The sequence below is a fragment of the Patagioenas fasciata genome, chromosome Z, assembly GCF_037038585.1.
Source record: "Patagioenas fasciata isolate bPatFas1 chromosome Z, bPatFas1.hap1, whole genome shotgun sequence".
NCBI lineage: Eukaryota > Metazoa > Chordata > Aves > Columbiformes > Columbidae > Patagioenas > Patagioenas fasciata.
Window position 1 is genome coordinate 58690518 of NC_092560.1, and position 20748 is coordinate 58711265.

Consider the following 20748-nt stretch of genomic DNA (forward strand, 5'->3'; position numbering starts at 1 on the left):
ACAAAACCCCGAACGGCCTGGCCCGGCTGCACAGCGTAACTCGCGGCTAACGGGGCCATCCTGTACGAGGCCTGGCGCCCCGGGGTCTCTCGGGCCTTGCGCTGCCCCACAGCCGCTGCTGCTCTCCCCGAGGGCCGGCCCGGGGCCGTGGGGGCCCGCGCTGCCCCCCCTGCCAGCCCGGCCGGTGTTTCAGGGGCGGGGGGCGGGACGCAGGAGCAGCTGCGCTGCGAGGAGGGAGCGAGGGGGCCGTCCCGGGCAGCGGGCGGAGAGCACCGGGACGGGGTCCCTGAGGGAGCCGCCAGGGGGGCCGGGGCGGTGACACTTTCCTGCCTCTCTACCGGGCCGCGCTCCGCCCCGGTCCCGGCGCTGGTGGTGCCCGGTCGGGCCGCCGCTCCGGCCTCGCCGCGGCAGTGGCATGGCGGGCGGACTGGGGGCCAGCGTGCGCGCCGCCCTGCTGCTGCTGGCGCTGCTGCTGGCCGCCAGCCGGCCGGCTGTCCCAGGTAGGGCTGCCCGCGGGGCGCCGTAATGGCGGCAGGCGCCGCTGGGCTGCGGGCCGGGCGGCCGGAAAGCACCTGCACCGGGCGGGGGAAGGGGCGGCCCGGCGCAGACTGACCGGCAGTCCCGGCGGTGGGCAGAGGCGCCGCTGGCCCAGCCGGGCCTCCCGTTGCCCGGCTCCCGTGAAGCTCGCCTGGGCGCTGAAACGGCCTCGCGAAAGGGAGCAGCCTTCCCGGAAGGTGCCCCGCTGCCCCGGCGCGACAGGGGGGGCCCCGGCCGGTGAGGCCCGGCAGCAACCGCAGCCGCGGGGCGTGGGGCGGGAGCCGCCGAGCGGCGGAGGGGCCGCTGGGGCGCTGGTGCTTGGCGCTCCCGGCTGGCGCTGGGACGGCATGGCTCCGGGGAGGTGTGGGTGTTCCCGCCGCTGAGGTGTGGGTCAGTGTTGGTGCCCGTTTCTCCTCCCACAGCGGAGATGCTGAGACTTGACATAGCTTAGACTTTCTAATAAAAACAAACAAAACCCAAGCAACGTGGGTGAGCTCTCTCCCCTCCCCGCCCCCCCTTTATTTTTTACAACTGTATCGCTAGTATGCCTCGAGGAAAGCACTAAGACACATGTGAAGATATTCCCTGTGATTTGTTTCCCTGCTTTGGCATCCGTGTGGAGTAGCAATCACAACGCTAAATATCAGCTGGCTACTGCAAGTATCTTGGTTTTTTGGTATCTAGATTCGTCTGCCTTATGTCTGGCCTTTCAGCCATACCAAAGGCCTGCAGCTCTCACTGATCTGGTGCACGTTCAGGTGCATGTCTTGGGCAGTCACCAAAGCCGTTGGGAGAGCCAAAGACTTGAAGTTTCTTTTTCTTGTGATACATCTTTAAGTAAGTTATATTTAGAGCATGAACGACTGGTAGTCAAGTTCATTAATGTACCTTTAAAAATAATGGACTAGCAGGCAGTTGTGGAAGTGTGCTTTTTCTTACTCTTTATAGTCCATGTGACACGAACCAATTGGCATAACTCTCTTTCTTTAGAAATGTTGAGTGTCTTTTCAGTGTTTATGATTGTATGGTGCCTGTTTTCACTAGCTGAGAAGACTAGTTATAAATTAATGCCTAATATTGAGTTGTAGCTTTAAAGAATAGTTTTTAATTCTTGAGAGATTATTGAAGGCTGAATTGGCAGTTTTTCTTGCAGGATTAATTTCAGATGTTACAAATAAAATACACCTCTCTTGTCTTTCCACAAGAGAATTTTAATCTGTGGACCTCAGCGGTTTTGTGAACAAAAAGCCTGCATGCAGGATACAGGGCATTTTTTATTGCTCAAGGAGGTGTCTCAGAGCTATTGAGGATGTCAGGGGGATCTGATTTCCACTGAAATTTCTGTAGTAACAGTAGCCTTGTCTTAAATGTCATGACAAAGGGTAGTGTTAGGCCAGCCAGTACTACTTTGAAAATGCAAAGCCAACAAACCACTTTATGCCTTGCTGTTGCAGTAGTGTCCTCCATCCCCAGTGCTGCAAGCAGCACAAGGCAAAGCCAGAGGGTACATTTCCAAACTGCAAGGTAGGGACATCTGCAACACAGCTTGCTGCTGCTTTTGCTAACCTAGCTGTAGCAGTGTAGGGTGCCTTGGCTGAGCTGCCTTCAAGCCAAGCTCTGCTGAGCCATGTGGGCTGGCATCACTGCCAGGTGAGCTTGTTAAATTCTAGCTCTCCTCTCTTACTCCAGCTGCTGCTATAGCTATAACTGTACCCACAGAGAGAGAATTCCTGCTCCCCAAAATCTTAGAGTGAAATGGAAAACCTATAAAAGGCTGGAAGCTAATTAAAAAAAAAAAAAAAAAAGGCACTAATAGTTTCTTATAGGCAGTGAACTGAAATTAGGCGTGAAGCGGTTTTCTCAACTTTTCAGTGAATTTCTGTGATAAAACCAGAAATTATTAACATGAGCTCTGTTCAGTTGATGTTCAGTGTTTTAACTACAGGACTGTCTTTTATCTGGAAATCATGGACTGTTTTGGGTTGGAAGAGACCTTTAAACATCATCTTACCTGTTGTGTAAAAGCTTTTGTAGATGCAACACACGGATGTTCCTCACTGTGTGCATTGTAGGTGAGTGTAAGAGGCACAAAGACTTTGGAGTGTTGGATTTACAAAGAAAATCCCCCTGTAAAACCTACACTGAGTAAGTGTGAATCAGCCCCGAGAATTCACTTTCAAGTGGTGGTTATATTAGCCTACAAGGGCATTCCCAGTGAATCTGGCAGCTCCATTTTCCACTTGAATTTTTTTTGTGCCCCTTATGTGCTGTTGATGTCATCTGCTACCAGTTTAATTAGAAGGACAGAGATGGAAGCAGTATCTTTCATTATGAAACATCCTATTTTGGTTCTTCTTTCTGTCATTCTGCTGCATTATTTCTGCTCTTTGTCCATGTAGCAAAGCTTCATTAACAACTCCTCAAGTGTCAGCATTGTGTTTTGGAGAGTGTAAGATTTGTAAACAAACCATATTACCTAAGATATTCTGTGATTCTGGTAGTGTTTTTCAGTCCCACCATTTGATCGTATTTGTGATGTAGCAAGTACTGAGTTAAAAAAGGAACTTTGAAAATGTGGTGCCACCTGGTCATAAGAGAAAATGAAGAAACCACGTGTGCATTGTCATTTTGGAGGGTCTATTAATATTCTCTGAAGATGTTTTCCCCATGTAATTAATAGTAATTGCTGCTGAGTGAGACTGAAAGGAGGTTCACTACTTATTCCACCTGGAAAAGAGAGAGACGCTGAGATTCATTGTGAAACACAGGGCTATAATCAGCATCAGATTACAGCTGTGTAAGGACATTCTTCGTTTCATCATGCTCATGAAGTTCTAGTTAGAACTTTAAAGCCCATTCAATTTAGTTTTGATGGGCAGTCACACAAACTATAAGGTTTTATAAAATGAGGTCAGGTTTCAATCAAAAATAAGAAAAATCAGCTACCAGTCTGATCCCTCACTGCTATTCAGAAGCAAAATAGCAAATATGAAATTAGTTGAAGAAAGTAATTGCTGTCAAATTTTATTTTGCTAACTGCTACTTTACCTGAGCTTTGAATCATCAGAACTGATCATCTTTATTTCTAGAAGATGCTGCTCCTGACAAGTCCATGCCTTCATAGGGCAGAATGGAGTTTTAGGACTGTATAAATGTAACGTTTGGCCCTGTGAAGGCAACGCGAAGCTGATGTGACCCCGCCCCGGTGAAAACGAGTTTGACACCCTTGAGCTAGAAGAATGGCTTGGTTCTGTGGGACAGCTCTAAGCATGTTTGTAGTGCAGAATGCGAGCCCATGGAATAATTGCAAATGTATTTTTTAATCTCTCATCCCTCTCATTCTGCCTTTTTTTTTTTTCTTTCTTGCACAGGGCTGTTAAAAGCTTGTTACACTGGGTACCTGGAATTTGGCACTTTTCCACTAATGTTCTCTCCCTTTTTAATCTGTCTCCACTTCTGCCATACAATCAGAGTAAACAAGGCTTTTAAAAGTTATTAATATCGCAACAGCTTATTTATATTTGGTATTAATAGGTTCTGAACACTTGTTTCCATCACTCAAATCCTGTCCCAAGGGAAAGTCTTCCTATTATATTTGTGTTGGAGGTTGCGTGCTGTTTTTCCTGTGGTTTAGGGAAAAGAAGCTGCGACCTGCATATTTCATCTTAGTTATAGCAGGAGCTATTTGAGACTCACGGCGTCTCTCGTTGTTTGCCTAGCGTTTAGCACATGAGGACCCTTAATGAGGCTTCAAGCTGTACTTTTATACAGCCTGGAAGTATTTTTACTATGTGGAAGCCTGCCTTCATCTCTGGGTTTTACAACCTCTCCACCTTTTACTGGAGCACCCTAAAAGACTTAGTAGTACAAAATAAATGTATCAGTACAAAATACAGCTGCTCTGTTTTGAGAATGGAGGGACAAAGGTGGAGAGGAGGGATGAAGTTATACCACTTTTGTTGCTCTACAGCCCTGAAGCGAGTTCTCGCAGAATGTGCTTAGTAGTCCAATAGTAGTGTGAAAAGGTCTGCTCCACAAAAGAGGTCACACATTTTTCACCAGCCACAGGAAAAAACGGGCTGCACTCTTAGCCAGAGCTTCTACTCGAATGTCCAAAATCGCAGAGAGTGAAAAACATAACTGAATTTGTCAACGGACAGATAAAAACGGCTGTCATCTGGAAGATTAATATTTATCTGAGCTACCTGTGCCAGCTGATTTCTATTCCTGTTAGATGTTTGTGAATGAGCTATAGGGGACGGATTTTCAAGGTGCAGATCTGACCTGGGCAATGGGAAGCTTATTCATTCAAGTAACTAAAACAGGTGTTGCCTCTAGGTACACTAGAAGTGATGTTTTATGTGCTTGTTACACTTTGAGTGTGCTGTTAGGATGGATGAATTAACCTGTGTTCTGACTTTGCGTATTTCACATGGGAAGATAAGCACCTTTATTTTCTTGAAGAGACTTTGTACAGTTGGAGTATCTTGGTAGGGATTTGTATCAAACATCTAGCAGATAAGGACCTTCTCTCTGTTTCGAGATCCTAGGTACCAGTGCACCACAGGACAAAAGTAGAGGGTGAGATAGCAGGTTCAAAGCCAGTGAATCCAATTTCTGCCTGACCCGACTTCTTTTAAATTCCTTTTTATACAGCCAGCCTGTAGAGCTCACTTATACAGATTATTAGTGACGCCAGTGCAAGAACTGTGGTCTCATCTGAAAAGCCAGTGTGGCACAGAAGTGACTCTTGTCTTGGCAGTGGATGGCAAACGAGCCACCAAAACCTCCTGGTGTGGCAGTTGTGGCATTTGGAGAGGATCCTGACTGAAAATACATGGGCTATTATAGACTTAATATTTTAGTTTTACAATTTTAATGACTAAGTAGTGTAATAGATTGTGTGACTTTCTCCCCTCACCCCATAAAACAAGTCATAGATAGTTGTTTTCACTCCAAATTAGCAGGCTACATGGGAGAAGTTTGTCTGAACAGCAGTAGTTGTGTGCCCTCATTATGACATTTATTGTAGTATTGAGAACAGAAGATCAATATGTTGGTTATTAAAAGCAGACAAAGGTTTTTGCCTACATCAGAAGAATCTGGGATATCTACATGTACTTTTAAGTGTTATCTGTGTGGGTGTTTTCCTTACACTATAGGCTTCTGGCCAAAAAATTACCTTTAAAGGGCCCTGGCACTGATACCGCCTCAACATTTTGAAGACAAAAACATTGTCCAAATACTCTCTTACATAGGAACTACATAATTTTTCTTTTCTGCTTGAAGACAAAGTTATGTATTTAACTTTTTTCATATAAAAGGGTGGATATTAGGGACAGGGAAAGGCTCTGGTAAAATGCCTCTATTCTCTTTTTCATCCAGCATGAATGTAAAAGCCTTTACGGATTACGTGAGTATGAAAGTCCTTCTGGGTTAGTCGTTCAGGCACAGTAGAGAAGGACTTTCCATATGACTTTCTTTGGAAAGAAGGGGTCCAAAGAAGGTGAGGATTGAGATAACTGGAGCTTTGCCTGTTTCCTGTCGTACAGTGGAAACCAAAAGGGTTGAGCAGACATGGTGTCTGTATTAAATTACATCCAATAAAGAAGTGAGTGTGGAATTGTGATTCCAAGATCACTGTTCTTCCTTATGATCCCTCTGCATTGCTGGGAGGACATGTAATCTAGTCTAAAATGAGAAATATTGACAGAAGTAATAGAAAAACAAATGCATTCTTTCAGTTAGCTCTTTTAGTCTTGATTTTATTGTTGTTTGTATGTGCGTAGCTTGTGGTAACTGTGCAGTGAGTCCGAGTTTGGGTCCTTGTAGGTACACTTCTGGGGTTGTTAGTTTTAGCAATGTAGAAGAGACAGGGCTTTTATTGCTTTGAGTACAGAAACCAAGAGGAAAAAATCTTCAATGTGTAGCTGTTTCTTAAATTTGATGATGTTTTTAACACTAGAGAATGAAAGCTGATCAAAAGGATTAAATGTCAGCCTAATGCCACCAACTAGATGACAAGTAAAGAGCCTTTTTCCCTGTGATTATGAAGGCACTTGCTGCAGTGCCTGGCCTGATTTCTCATGGTTACTTCTAGGAAAGATGTTGTGGACAGAGCTGGTCAGGAATCTTCAGTAAAATTACTTAAAATTCTCAAAACTTATTTTTCCCATATACACATTATCTGTTAACATGGAAATATTATGAAGGTTTTATTATCTCAATGTGGTATTTCTATTCAGAGTTGAGGGTTTTATCTAAGGGAGGAGGAGGAGAGATGGGGACCACAAATTAACCAGTAACTCAGGTTGAACAGATCTTTAAATTGTCATTCCAGGTTATTTTACATCTGCTTTTTGTGGCCTTAGTGTGTCTATGTCCATATCCATATCCATGAAGTGGCATTATAGCTGATGTAGATCTGGCTCTTCTTCTCAGCTGCTTCCATCCATCTTTTCCGTTTGAGGCACAGAGCTGTTACAGAATAGATTACCTTGACATTCCAGAGGAATAATTATATTCCTATATGATATGTTGAATTCATCTGTTCCAGTAGCAAGAGGGATTCAAGGCTGGTACTGTTGCTTGAACTCCACTTGCATTTTGTAATGGTACGATTGACATCAGATGGTCCATGGCAGAATGTCCCCTTTTCCAAAGCTGTGGCACCAGATTCTTCTACTTTAAAAACATACTTCTTAGTTTGGCAGGTACCGAAGCAGAAATCACGTTACGGCAGTGTAGGTGGTCTTGGCCCAAGATCCTGTTTAGTGCTGGATCAGTGCTTGGGCTGATGTTGAGTTTTCTGCCCCACCTTCAGTGATGAATTCTGTCTCTGAAGTGTTTTATGGAAGGCAAAAACTTTAATTTATGTTTCTTTCTGCTCCTCTTCCTCCCGGATATTCATATATAGTATAAACATGAAACTTTATCAGTGGCACACTACAAAATATTGATTCTTCAGCTTCATTTCTGGTTATTCTAAATTGCACTTAAAATCCATGTATAAGTTTATCTTTCTGCTAAATTTCTTCCCTCAAAATCTCATGTTTTTTCCCCACATACTTGAGTCTAATGAAAATGTGATGTCTTTAAAAGTTATTTTCAAGTTCCACCAGTGGTCATTAGTTTTGATTCAAAAATTCACCAATGAAATTTGGGGGCTGTGTTGCAGTTATAGTGAAACTTTTGGGACACTAACATCTGTGAAAGCTTTGGATTTCATTTATTACTTTCTGAGGAACTTCACTGATAAAATTATAATGAAGTCTTGTACTTGCGAGTTCTGTAGGGATGCTAAGATGTGATGTAGCAAAACGAACATAGCTGCTTCTTGGGGTCTCAGTAAGATGTGGGGAAGGGTCTGTGTTCTCAAAGTGAAACCTTGTTGCACCCATAACACTGTATGGATGTTCTGATGTTACTACAATGGCTGAAGGAAGTGGAGTAATCTTTTGATTGAGACAGATTATTTCAGACAATTAGGTTATGCTTCCTGTGACCTGAGGAAGATGGTATCTTTGGGCCTCGTATTCCGAGACAGAGGTCAGAGGACTCCTCTCCCTTACATGTGTTACTGGGTCCAGAGCTCTACAGTGTCGGGACAATCTCTTACAGTGCGTCTGTACGGGAGTGACAGTCCTAGCCACTGCCATAATTTGAATTTACCATGATATAAAAATTATAAACATTTAACCTGTTTCCTGGCTTAATTAGTAAAATTTAGTCTTCAGTTATGTTGGGAGTTTGCCCCTAGTTCCTTTATTCCAACACTTGCTTTAAAAGAGAGGTCTTTATTAACCCCAGTGCAAAAACATTTCTATATACAACAAACAGTATTGGTTCTCTTACCATATAGATTTTATGGAAGACCTGTAAGGTATATTAGAGCTACTTGACAAAAGCTTCTTTTATGCAATAAGATTGCTGTAATCTTATTTTTGGGAAAACCTACTAAAATTTTCGTGTAGACTACAGCAAGTTTTTTAGATGCTGTTACTGATTGTTTCATGAAACAGTTTGTTAACGAGACCTTTGATTTGTTACTTTGTAATGTGCAGGGTCCAGTTCAAAGTCTGAGTTAAAGCCACACTTTGTAACAGAGTCATCAGAGTGTGTTAGATTCAGCAGAGGGACAGCTAATGTAGACACAGGGATGATTAAACCTCGAGAGCTGTCTGCGGTTACGCTTTGTTTTAAAAAGTACTGTGTTAAAATGGGAAAGGTATGTCAGAATGAAGCTAGAAGCTACAAAACAAATATTTAATTGATGGTGTCCTTAAAGAGTTGTGTCCAAACACATTATAAACTCTGGCAGATGTCATATGAAAATAGGCCTTGAAAAAGAAAGGTCAAGGATCAGCTAGCTGAAGGAATCAAAGCTTTTACTAAATCCTTCTTAAATACATAAAGAACAAAAACCCTGTGGAGGGTCTGTGTGTCTAGTTGATTAAGTTATCAGTACAAAAGAAGCACTCTGGGCATGGCTGTTGCAGAGAAGCTAAACAAAATGGTGCTTACTACTAATTGGGAAGATTCCCAAACTGAACTCAGGGGAGCGGTGGTGGAGTGGGGTGTGTGTTTGTGACACGAGAGGGGTTCACCTAAAAAATCCTCAGAGATGAACTTGCTTACTTGCTAAGGGTAATATCTGATCTCAAGCTTTAAAATCCCTGGGTGCCTGAAGCCTGGAGGGTGGCAAATTTCATTACCACTGTTTAAAACAAGACCACAGGACTGTAAGCCTGACATCCATACAGTTCAAATTTACAGGTATTGTAACAAAAGATAAAAGTCACAGAAGTAGGATCAACTTGGGAAGAGTCAGCAGGGTTTCTTTAAAGAGAAGTTCTGCTTTACAAACCTCTTGGAGTGCTTTTGATGGGGGCAGCAATGATTACTAAGATTCAGATTGGCAAAAGGCTTTTGGTAGAGTTTGACATCAAAGGCTTTTGAGCAGCCATTGGATAGGAATGCAGGCTTTGTATATTAAGTAATAGATTAAAAGATAGGAGAAGGAGTAAATTATTGTGTGTGTGTGTGTGATGTTTGTGGTTTTTTGTTTGTTTGTTTTGGTTTTGTTTGTGTGTTCAGGTTTATGTGTGTGTCTGTGTATGTGGGAGGGAAGTTACCAGCAGAGTTTTTGAGGATTTGGTCTTGGGATCTGTGCTATTCAGTGTAGTAATAACAGGGATGTCAATAACAGGTAATCAAATGGGAAAGCTAGCTGGTGTAACTGTTCCTCAAGGCCATGAGGAGGGGAGAAGAGAGTGAAGGATCTCAGGAGGCCTGTACTGAACTGAGTGACTGGGCAGCATTGTGATGGGGGTGGTTGAAGGGTGCATTCATGAAACAAGAGGACACTTCAACCTGGAGAAGAGAAGGGTGAGAACATACAAGTCACTCAGCAGGAGGCCTGTGGGATTTCTTATCAGAGATTACAGAGGATGTCTCTGACAGACATGTGAGAGCATGCTGTAGATGGAGATATTTCCAAAGAGAAATTAGAGTAGTACTTCACAGAGAAATCTTTCGGCAGTTACAAAATAGACCAACTGTGAGAAGCTCAGGAAAACACCTGAAACAAAAAAATAATTGTTAAAGTATTGAAATATTAAATATGATTGCAGTGTTCTTACAATTCCCTCTCATCACTGTTGGAGATAGAATGCTGGGCTATGTTCACCTCTTGTCCACACTGGTGTGGCCATTGTCCTCTTACCCTGTTGCTTGGACTGGTGAATTTGATATGAGATCTATTTTCATTTATACATAAATAATTATGTAGAGAATTAATGAAGTTTATATACATAGAAGGCTGTGCTGCCATCCAGCAGGACCTGGATAGGCTGGAGAGTTGGGCAGGGGATAACCTGATGGAATTTAACAAGGGAAAGTGTAGAGTCCTGCATCTGGGCAGGAACAACCCCAGGTTCCAGTATAGGTTGGGGCATGACCTATTAGAGAGCACTGTAGGGGAAAGGGACCTGGGGGTCCTGGTGGACAACAGGATGACCATGAGCCAGCACTGTGCCCTTGTGGCCAGGAAGGCTAATGGCATCCTTGGGTGTATTACAAGGGGGGTGATCAGTAGATCGAGAGAGGTCCTCCTTCCCCTCTACTCCGCCCTGGTGAGACCCCATCTGGAATATTTTGTCCAGTTCTGGGCCCCTCAGTTCAAGAAGGACAGGGAACTGCTGGAGAGAGTCCAGTGTAGGGCAACAAAGATGATTAAGGGAGTGGAGCACCTCCCTTATGAAGAAAGGCTGAGGGAGCTGGGGCTCTTTAGTTTGGAGAAGAGGAGACTGAGGGGTGACCTTATTAATGTTTATAAATATATAAAGGATGAGTGCCACGAGGACGGAGTCAGGCTCTTCTCAGTGGCAAACAATGATAGGACAAGGGGCAATGGGATCAAGCTGGAACACAAGAGGTTCCACTTAAATTTGAGAAAGAACTTCTTCTCAGTGAGGGTAACAGAGCACTGGAACAGGCTACCCAGGGAGGTTGTGGAGTCTCCTTCCCTGGAGACATTCAAAGCCCGCCTGGACACATTCCTGTGCGACCTCACCTAGGCGTTCCTGCTCCAGCAGGGGGATTGGACTAGATGATCTTTCGAGGTCCCTTCCAATCCCAAACATACTGTGATACTGTGATAAGAGAAAAAGGGGTTTTATGTGTGATTTTTTTGTTGTTGTTGTGTGTTTGTTTTCCTTTCTTTCAGTATCATTTTATGGGGATAGCTTTGTGGAGTTGAACAGGGCAGAAGCATCCTCTCAGACATCCTTACAGTTGCGGTTTCGAACAAGCAAGCCACATGGACTACTTTTTCTTGCAGCTGGGAGGAAGGATTATTGTTTAATTGAGCTATGCTCAGGAAATTTACAGGTATGGTTATAACTATAGCTTGAAAGGTAAGTGCAGCCTGTATTGTGTTTTTCTTCAAGCTACCTGTAACAATTCTCTAAGTTTATGTTTAAAAAATTGAAAAATTACATACTACAATCAATAATTTCAAAATATGGTATTCTTACAAAATCACAGGATGGTTAGGTTTGGAAGGGACCTCTGGAGATCATCTAGTTCAACCCAAACAATGATAGTTACTAAATTTTGCCTCTAAAAACCTTAGAGATTTCTAGATCTTAAGATCATTGTGTTCAAAGCATGAGGTTCAGTAAAGACAAAATTTCAGATTTATGATGTTAGCATCATAGAAAATGTTTGGATCCAAATAATAGTTTTTCTGCAAGTTATTGAAAGATCCTTGTCACTTGGGTTATCAGGAGCTGTTAGACCTAGCATAGGAGTCCATGTTGGACAGAGGAGTCCATTCCCTCTTCTGCAATTATTCAAGTAATGTTTGTGGTGGCAAGCAAACCTACACAAAATTACAGTGAGATTTTATTTTTCAGTTATGTTTTGTAAATTATGTACTTAATATTAAAATCTTTTAATGATATATTAATATATGTTTGTGAAAAATGCTTCTTTGGATTTTGATAGTTAAAATTCTGTCTCTTGCAGGTGAAAATTAACCTTGGCATGGGGGAACGAATGCTGCGTTCTCAGCAAAGATCTCAGCTGAATGATTTAGCTTGGCACCTGGTTGAACTACATCATGAACATGATAATGTCACATTGGTAATTGATAAACATGATAGAACTAGTGTGAAAATGCCTGGCATTCTCTATGAATTAAATATTGACTATGGATTCTATGTAGGTGGTACTAGTAAACTTGACGTTCCCTACCTCATTGGAGCACTGCCGAATTTCCGAGGATGTATTGATGATGTGTCGTTCAATGAGCTAGACATTCTGATGCCCCTGAGACCTTCCCCTGGCTTTAAAAATCTCCATGAAGTTTCGGTGGGATGCAGTGATGAATTCTTTGCAGGTGAAGATGAACCGATTAGTTTCTTCAGTTCCAGATCCTATGTTTCTTTCCCATTATGGAGTGTTGATGATGAGGGAATCTTGCAGTATACATTGCAAACTTCAGCTGCGCATGGCTTGCTGCTTTACCATTCTGGGCAAGCAGGAGATTTCATTGCAATGGAAATGGAAGATGGATTCATTAAAGCCTACACTGGAAAACACAAAAGTAGAACCAAGCTTTCGTCTCGTAGATCAGTCAATGATAGTCATTGGCACTACATTGAACTGAAATTTACTGCAGAATATTTGCAGCTGACATTGGACGAAGAAACGGTGAAAAAGTCATTGCCTCCCCACAGTAAGCTGCCACTTCTGAAGGGGTCTCTCTTTGTAGGTGGTGTGGATGACAGCACACGATCAGAAGTGATTAAATTAGAACTACCGTCAGTCACTGGGAAGTATGCCAGAGGAGGATCCTTCAAAGGTTGTCTAAGAGACCTGAAAGCCAATTCAGAAAAGAAATCACTTAAGAATGTTCTGGTAACAAAGGACATTTCAGCTGGGTGTGAAACGGAGGGTGCCTTTAATACAAATTTTCCTTTAGAGGTTGCTGTAAAGAACCTTACTGTGAAAGCAGCCCCAGCATTTGCCATTTCCCCTGAAAGTTCTGTCTCTCTGGGCAAAGAAGACAAAAGCAACTTTTTAGTTCTAAATAACTTGATTGTGCTAGAGGGTGGACAAGCTTTACTTGAATCTAAGCATATTAAAGTAAACTTAGACTTTCAGAAATTAGATATTAATCAATCACAAATTCTTCTTGAAATAAAGGAACCACCCTCTCATGGAGACTTGAAACTAGATCTTGAGCCAGCACAGGAGGTAAATACATTTACTCTGCAGGACGTGTGGCAAGGGAAGATTCTTTATGTCCATGATGGCTCTGAGGACACTTACGATTATTTTAATTTCTCCATTTTTGCAACAAGTGAGAAGGTTGTGCCTCCATACTTACAAGGAAATGAGCAGCATGCGTTTAGCATTACTGTCACTCCAGTAAATGATGCGCCTGAGATCACACTTCCCAAGGGAAACTTGCTTTTTCTCCTAGAGAACTCAAAGAAACGTTTAACTGGTGAGCTGATCAAAGTTCTAGATAAGGATACAGATCCTGTGGGTATCAGTCTTTCAGTGCTTGGAAATCTGAATGCAGATGGGGGATTTTTAGAAAATTCAAAGCATCCTGGGAAAGCTATTACTACTTTTTCTAATGAGGACTTAAGAGAAGGCACTGTTTTCTTTGTCCACACAGGTGTCAAGAACTCAAGGATTGTTCTGAGGGCGAGTGATGGTGAGAAAGTGAGCAACACTGTTGTGTTACGTGTCATAGCAGTTCCTTTGGATTACAGAGTTGTCAACAACTCAGGAATAAAACTACTCCAAGGTGTTACAGCTCTGATCACACCTAGGCATCTGGCAGTTGAAACAAATGCCAGCCTCCAGGAGCTGGAGATACGGTACGAGATCACAGAGCCACCCCAGTTTGGGGAAGTCCAAAGGCAGCATTCAAGGGGGGAATGGAAGAGCGTCAGCTCTTTTTCTCAACGCTCTGTTCAGCGCAACCGTGTGAGATACTGTAGCACTTTTAAAGAAATTCAGCTGGAAAATGTTACTGACCAATTTAAATTCAAAGTTGTCATAGGAAACAAAATCAGTGAAGAGCACACATTTCCAATCAAAGTGAAGTGGTTAAGGTACAATTTATTGAAACATGTGCCTTTAGAAATTGAAAAATCAAAAAAGAAGTACTTGAGTTCAGATAATCTTTTTGCTGTGATTGTGGATCTAGAAATTCCTGAAGATGAGCTTCATTTTAAGTTGCTGTCCCTACCAATGCATGGACAAATACTACTTAATGGCCAGCCTTTGAAAAAAGATTCAGTCTTTAGCCAGAAAGATATTACCTATAAAAAAGTGGCATATGAATTAATCAGTAGACTCCATGAAGACAACCGTGATTCATTTAGATTCATCATTTATACAAAGTACCTGGAATCAAATTTATACAACTTTGAGGTCTACATCAAATCAGATTTCAGAAACATTATTTTGACTAACAATGGCCTTACTGTTACTGAAGGTGAAGGAGAGTTAATAACGAGCACAAAATTGTTTGTGCATACACCAAATAACGAAACTTTCCAGTATAAAGTTGTACAGTTTCCTAAGCATGGGAAATTAAAACTCATTAATTTTTCAGGCTCATTTGAGAATAATGACAATCTCACCACTTTCACTAACAAAGATATAATTGATAAACGCCTTATGTATGTGCATGACGATTCTGAGACAGTGTTTGACGATTTTCTTGTCAGAGCTTCTAGTAAAGAATCAGGAAAGTGGGCAGACTTTGATCAAGAAGTGGAACCTTTGTCAGTAGAAATTAGATTCAACATTTCTGTCCAGCTGAAGAATGATGAGAAACCAGTACGTGTAATTGATAAAACATTTAACATAGTGAGAAATGGGCAGCGATTATTAACATTGGCAGATCTTTGCTATCATGATCCTGATGCTGATTTTGATGACGGACAGTTACTGTATACTAGACATGGTATTTCCAATGGGGACTTGGTGCTAACAAGTGATACTTTGCACAGACTCTACCAGTTCAAACAAGCAGACCTGGAGCAAAAGCAAGTCCTGTTCATACACCATGGTGCAGATTTTGGGCGTTTTGTGCTCTTTGTGACAGATGGCAAACACTATACTTCTTTGCTTGTAGAAGTTAATGCCACTGATGCTTATGTTAGTTTGGCAAATAATACGGGCTTATTGGTTCAAAAAGGAAAAGAAGAAACTGTTACAACAGCTAACCTAAGTGCTGTTACAAACCAAGACATCAGAAATGATCATGAGATTACATATGAGATATTCTCTTTCCCCAAACATGGAAGAATATATGTAAATAATCTGTTGATGGATTCCTTTACTCAACTTGATCTGACAAAGGGGCATGTGACGTACAGGCATGATGACAGCAACAACCTTATTGACACATTTAACTTTACAGTCCATGCTAGAGATGTCCATTTGGATGCTGGAGTGCATGTTCGTGTATATTTGGAAAGTCATCGGTGGCCACCAAGGATTGTGAACAAAAACAATCTCTTAGTTGAAGAAGGAAAACCAGTTAAAATCAGTAAAGGGAAACTGCAGGTAAGTTAACTGCATTGTCCATTTCTTCTGTCTTGTAGCAAATTTTCTTCAGTACTTTCTCAGCCATTGCAATACATTTAGTCTCTCTGTATTATTTAACTCCTGTTGGTTTTCACTAACATGACTGCATTCTGGATGGCATAATTCTGGAGAGACTAACAGTAGCAAGTTTCCATTTCTATTAAGGAAAATTAGTTATGTTAAAGAAAAAAACTGCCCAGAGTCTTTGACTCCATTATGTTTGTGCTTGAGAAAGTGAAGATTAGGAGATGCTGCACTTCAGTTATGACAATTGTTTGTACTTCATGAATCATTCTTAGTCGACCTGTTCATAAATGCCAAGGAAGAAAGGGCTTTTTTCATTCAGTTTGGAGTTTGCCCAGTTAACACTGAGGTTTGCATCCAAAATTTTAAAAACATAAAGTCACAGACATGATATAATTTCTCTTTGTTTAATATTTTCCTCCCCATTGTTTGTGTGTAGCCTTTCAGTAATCACTGCGAGGGGGCTCAGGCAGCACATGTTGGTTCTGCCCAAATCCTTGTTTCAGGCAGGGATCTACAGTTCTTAGGCTACTAGTTAATTCTGCAGTGTATTTCTTTTCAAAATTTACAAAATATGTATTTTGTGGGGTTATGAAACACTCGCATGCCATGTTTGTTTAATACATGTCTACTTAGGTACTGTATTGTATTGTATTAGGAGTTTTCAGATAAAATGTGTAAGCCAAGTAAAGAATGCCAATTAATTAGGTAGACTGGGTTAAAAGTGAAAAATTCAGAAGATAATTACAGAATTTCTCCCATTTCTGTTGAAGTAACTTTGGGATCTATTTTTAAATTTAAGGTTGTTCATGAAAACAGTCCTCCATCTGAGATTGTATTCACAGTAAGACAGATTCCAGTCCACGGATACATTCGGAAGTTTTCCTCAGAAGAAAGTTGTCTTGGTGCTGACCAAAGGCCAGTTTTGAGCTTCACACAGCAAGATGTTGATGAGGGCAAAGTTCAGTACATGCAGACAATTTCTGACCAACTAGATGATCGTTTTTCTCTGGATGTAACCAATGGTGTCCGAACAGTGAGCGGAATAGAGATCTCTGTAGACATCATCCCCAAAATGATTCCACTGGAAGTACAGAACTTCACAGTAATTGAAGGGGGTTCGAAAGCCCTGGTGGAAGACTATCTAAAAATTTCTAGTGAACGTTTTGCAGGACTCAGCTGTGAATTTATTTTAATTGAGCAGCCAAAGCATGGATATGTTGAAAACTCTCATGTTCCTGGAATAAAGTTAACCACATTTACCAGAAAACAGGTAATGCATTTACATCTGCTTTGCTATAGTCACAATCAATTCTTTGTACTGCTAAAAGCTAATTTTTGCCTGCAGTGGGACAATTTGGTGGTGTTGTGTCTTCGCTCACAGAGAACCAGTATGTGCATAATAAGCTAATTTTTGGTCTTTTAGCTCTAAGAAGCAAACCTGTATCGTAAGTCACCATCTACTAATATTATGTTCAGTTTATAGATTCCAGAAAACATTGTGGTAAATATAGTGGGACTGTATTTTCCATTTTCCCTTCAGGGGAAGAGGGAATGCCAAGACTGGCAAGTTAAGATATTCTGGCTAGAGGAATAGACAGATGAGGTGTAAAATTTTCTGTTATGAACAGAACAAATATAGAGGTACAGATCAGATGTGAGCATAAATGAAGTCTTAAAAGTCATAAAACGTGGAGGCAGTAAATACAGAAGAGCATGATCAGACTTGATTTTTTTAAATGTAGTATTTATTTTATTTTAGCCTCTTTAATTTTTCAGGTTGTTATATTTTTCAGGTGGAACAAGGGTTAATCTACTATGTTCATGATGACAGCGAGGAGCTGATGGACAATTTTACCGTGATAGTAAATAACACGGAATTGTGGAAACAAAGCTTGCCCCGAACTCTATTTGTAACAGTTACTGCAGTAAATGATGAAGCTCCTGTTATAAAAGTTAACAGAGTTCTTCGGGTATGTTTGTCAACATTTTGAAATGTTCAAGTTATTTCTAACCTGCTACCATTTAATGCATCTTCATTAACAGAGTACTAGGTTTGTATCTGGTGGGCTAGTCAATATAATAAACAGTGGTTCTGGGATTTAAAATAAATTAGTGTAAATGAAGGGAGCCAATGCATGAGTAATGTGCATTATGGGAGATTCTAGTCATCATGAAGAACGTTTTCTGCTGTTGCAATGTAAAATTTATCTAGAAGGCTGACTGAGCTTTCTTTTAATCTTAAAGATACATGAAGTCTCTTGGACTGACAGCAGGCTTGTAGGTGGGATGGCTTGCACCTGGATCTTTGTTGTGTTCTGGTGGTGTTTGCTAAGTTGTCCTGAGGGCTGTTAACAAACACCATAGCTTAGAAAAGTACCAGGAGTAGTTAGTGATGATGAAGGTGCAAACATCTTGCTGTTGTCTTTGCGCTGCCTTCGCACCCTGTGCCTCTTGCTGTTAAGGGTGCCGAAGGTTCAGACCTGTTGAGGTGCATTCTGCTGCCTGCTGCTCTCTGGATCCCCAGTGGGACTGGACAAGAGAAGAGAGCAGCATTCTCACTGGCACTTCATTAGAGAATTGGGTATGTGTTGGGTATTTCTGACACAAACAGGAATGTTCTTGTCTTTAAAAGTTCCTGATAAGACTAATAGAATGCAATCTGTGAAAATCTAGGCTGCTAGAGGCCGTAAAAGTATTAGTGCAGACACTGAAGCTATTGCTGTGTGATACTATGAGCTAAAAAAAAGACATGCTGACTTGTTTCTAAATCTGCCTCCTGCCCCAGTTCCTCAAGAAAATGGCAAAATTGTTGACTGATGCTGCCTTTTGCTCTTAATAATCATACTTGTCTTTTTGATCTCTTGATCTTTTAAAAAGGTCACTACTGTCACTTCAGTTTCAGTACTTTTCCAGATTTATTTATTTATAAGATTGATTATTTTTTGTGTTATGTCACTCAGTAACCAGAACAAATTTATTATGGACACTGTGCCCATGTAAGCCAAAAGGCTTCCAGTCTGAGATCTGATGAGTAAAAACAAATTAGGTGATTCTGAAAAGCAGAATAAAGTGGAAATGGGTCAGCTAATGAACCTGTGGTCACATTAAACCAGCTGAGAGGCACCAAGACAGAGGAGATATTTAGGAATAGGTTTGAAAGAAGTTAGGGTGTTTTGGGACTACGTCATCCCCAGTGCTGTGTGATGCAGTTTACAAATAGATGGCAGCTAAACCAGGCATGTAGTTTTACGTGTTTATTTGTGCACTGCAGAGGGAGAATGGGTTACTGTAAAGATGATCGTAACCTTTTGTTGTGTATTTAGCCTTTTCATATAAGAAAAGACATAATTTTTTAACAGTAATAGTGGTAGTATTGTGTAGCTTTGCAGTGACAGCAGGTAATCTGTGCCAATCTGTAGATACCCACAACACAAGATACTCTGCTCTGGGCAGAGATTGCTGGCAGAAGGGTGGACTCACTTCGAAGGCATTTGGGTGGTACAGTTTCCCTGGTGGTACAATTCACTGCTTAAAGTAGTCACAGTGATAGTCTACAGACATCAGCACAGCACATAGTAATGTTTGTCTGTTCACAGATGAGAGAGGTATATGTCCAGTCAGTTTTTCAGTGCTTCCCTTCTGGTGCATTGCTGGCATTGAACTTCAATCTGTTAACAGAACAGAGGTTGTGCAGTCCACTGCAGTACAGCATATAGATTTTTCTAAAAATATCTGTAAGTCTAGGCTTCTGAAGAGCAATGATAACAGAGCTTAACCTAGTCAAAGTTGGTCCTCTCTGCTGGAGACGCAGGTTGCATACTCAGAACCAGGATGCTGCCTTTGTACCTGTAGCTTTGCTGGTCATGCATAAGATACTGATGAGAAATAACTTTTATTTTTGTCGTAAGTGGGTACTAATATGCACACAGATGTTGGATTTGTGCGCAGACTAAAACAAAGCTGGGGGTCAAGTTCTGTACTGCGAGGAATACACTGAGATTATCCTTCTTCAAAGCAAACTTGAACATTCCAAGTAGGTGGTAGAAAATGAATTTTCCTTAGTGTTGCTAAATATTGAGGTGAAGCAGGCATTCGTGTGTAGGTTGATACTTGCTGGCACCATAATCTGGCCAAGCAGTATATGCTCCCCAAGGACATTGCTAGTAGTGAATGTTGAGTAATAAACTGTCTGTTGTTTTAAGAAGGCAGTAGCTTTTTTATATCTTTTGAAAGCTTGGAAATGTACAAAATGTGAAAAAGTATAAAATGAGGGACCAATACTGTGAAAACTGAGGTCCAGTAGGACCATTTCAGTTGACTGAAGTTCAGCACTCAGAAATTTTGCAGGTCTCAGTATAAACAGTAAGAAAGAACTGCTAAACAAATAATAAATAGGTTAGCTTTTGGCATCTGCTGCTGAGAAATAGCTTCTGTGAAAAGCTGCATTATTTGGCCAGTGATGCTGGTGTGGATATATGAAAGTGAATTTTGGCCTTTGTCATGGGGCTTCTGGCCAAATGCAGGAAACTGTTGAGCATGTGCACAGATGCTGAATGACTCCTTCAACTCCAGCTCCCTCACTTCCGAGGCACCCAGAACATCCCGTCTTCAAACAATCTTGTCTGTTACTATCAAGGTTATGAACACCATCAAGGTTGTGAAAATGATACAGCATTTTACATATAATTTCCTGAAATTTCCATAGATTCTATAGTCATTTTTAATGGGGTGGGAATAAGGAAGGAAAATAGAATATTTTTAAGGAAATCGCTATCCTGGCATTATTTGCTGCATTTATGTATGTGCTTAAATATATTTATGGGTAGTGATGCTGTGAAATGACCATATCCTCTTGTCACCACAAGAGGGCAATATTTTCCTAGAATTAGATTTTTAAAAAACAAATTCAAACACTTTTTTTTTTCCCCTTTAAATCACTTACCAGAGTGTTAAAATGGCTGCGAATATAGAATGTTTGGTAGGATATGTGGCATTCAAGGAGATGCTGATAAGCTGAATGCTGTAAGTAGAGCAGAATGGATTACTGCCCAGTGGGCAGGGTCA

General features: G+C 41.4%; 1 protein-coding gene across 3 annotated transcripts in view; it reads left to right on the plus strand.

The window, feature by feature from the left end:
- The first annotated feature begins 243 nt into the window (after positions 1 to 243).
- Positions 244 to 20748, plus strand: part of LOC136114751 (chondroitin sulfate proteoglycan 4-like) — a 40899-nt gene continuing 20394 nt past the window's right edge. The window contains exons 1-6 of one of the 3 annotated variants that reach the window (XM_071802304.1): positions 244 to 500; positions 11264 to 11427; positions 12067 to 13552; positions 13730 to 15636; positions 16484 to 16954; positions 17478 to 17654. In XM_071802304.1, the coding sequence (XP_071658405.1) occupies positions 416 to 500; positions 11264 to 11427; positions 12067 to 13552; positions 13730 to 15636; positions 16484 to 16954; positions 17478 to 17654 (4290 nt within the window). In that variant the 5' untranslated portion in view covers positions 244 to 415. Of the gene's footprint in view, positions 501 to 993; positions 2610 to 11263; positions 11428 to 12066; positions 15637 to 16483; positions 16955 to 17477; positions 17655 to 20748 lie in introns of those variants that run through there. The other 2 variants (XM_065860268.2, XM_071802303.1) reach the window with 2 other exon arrangements.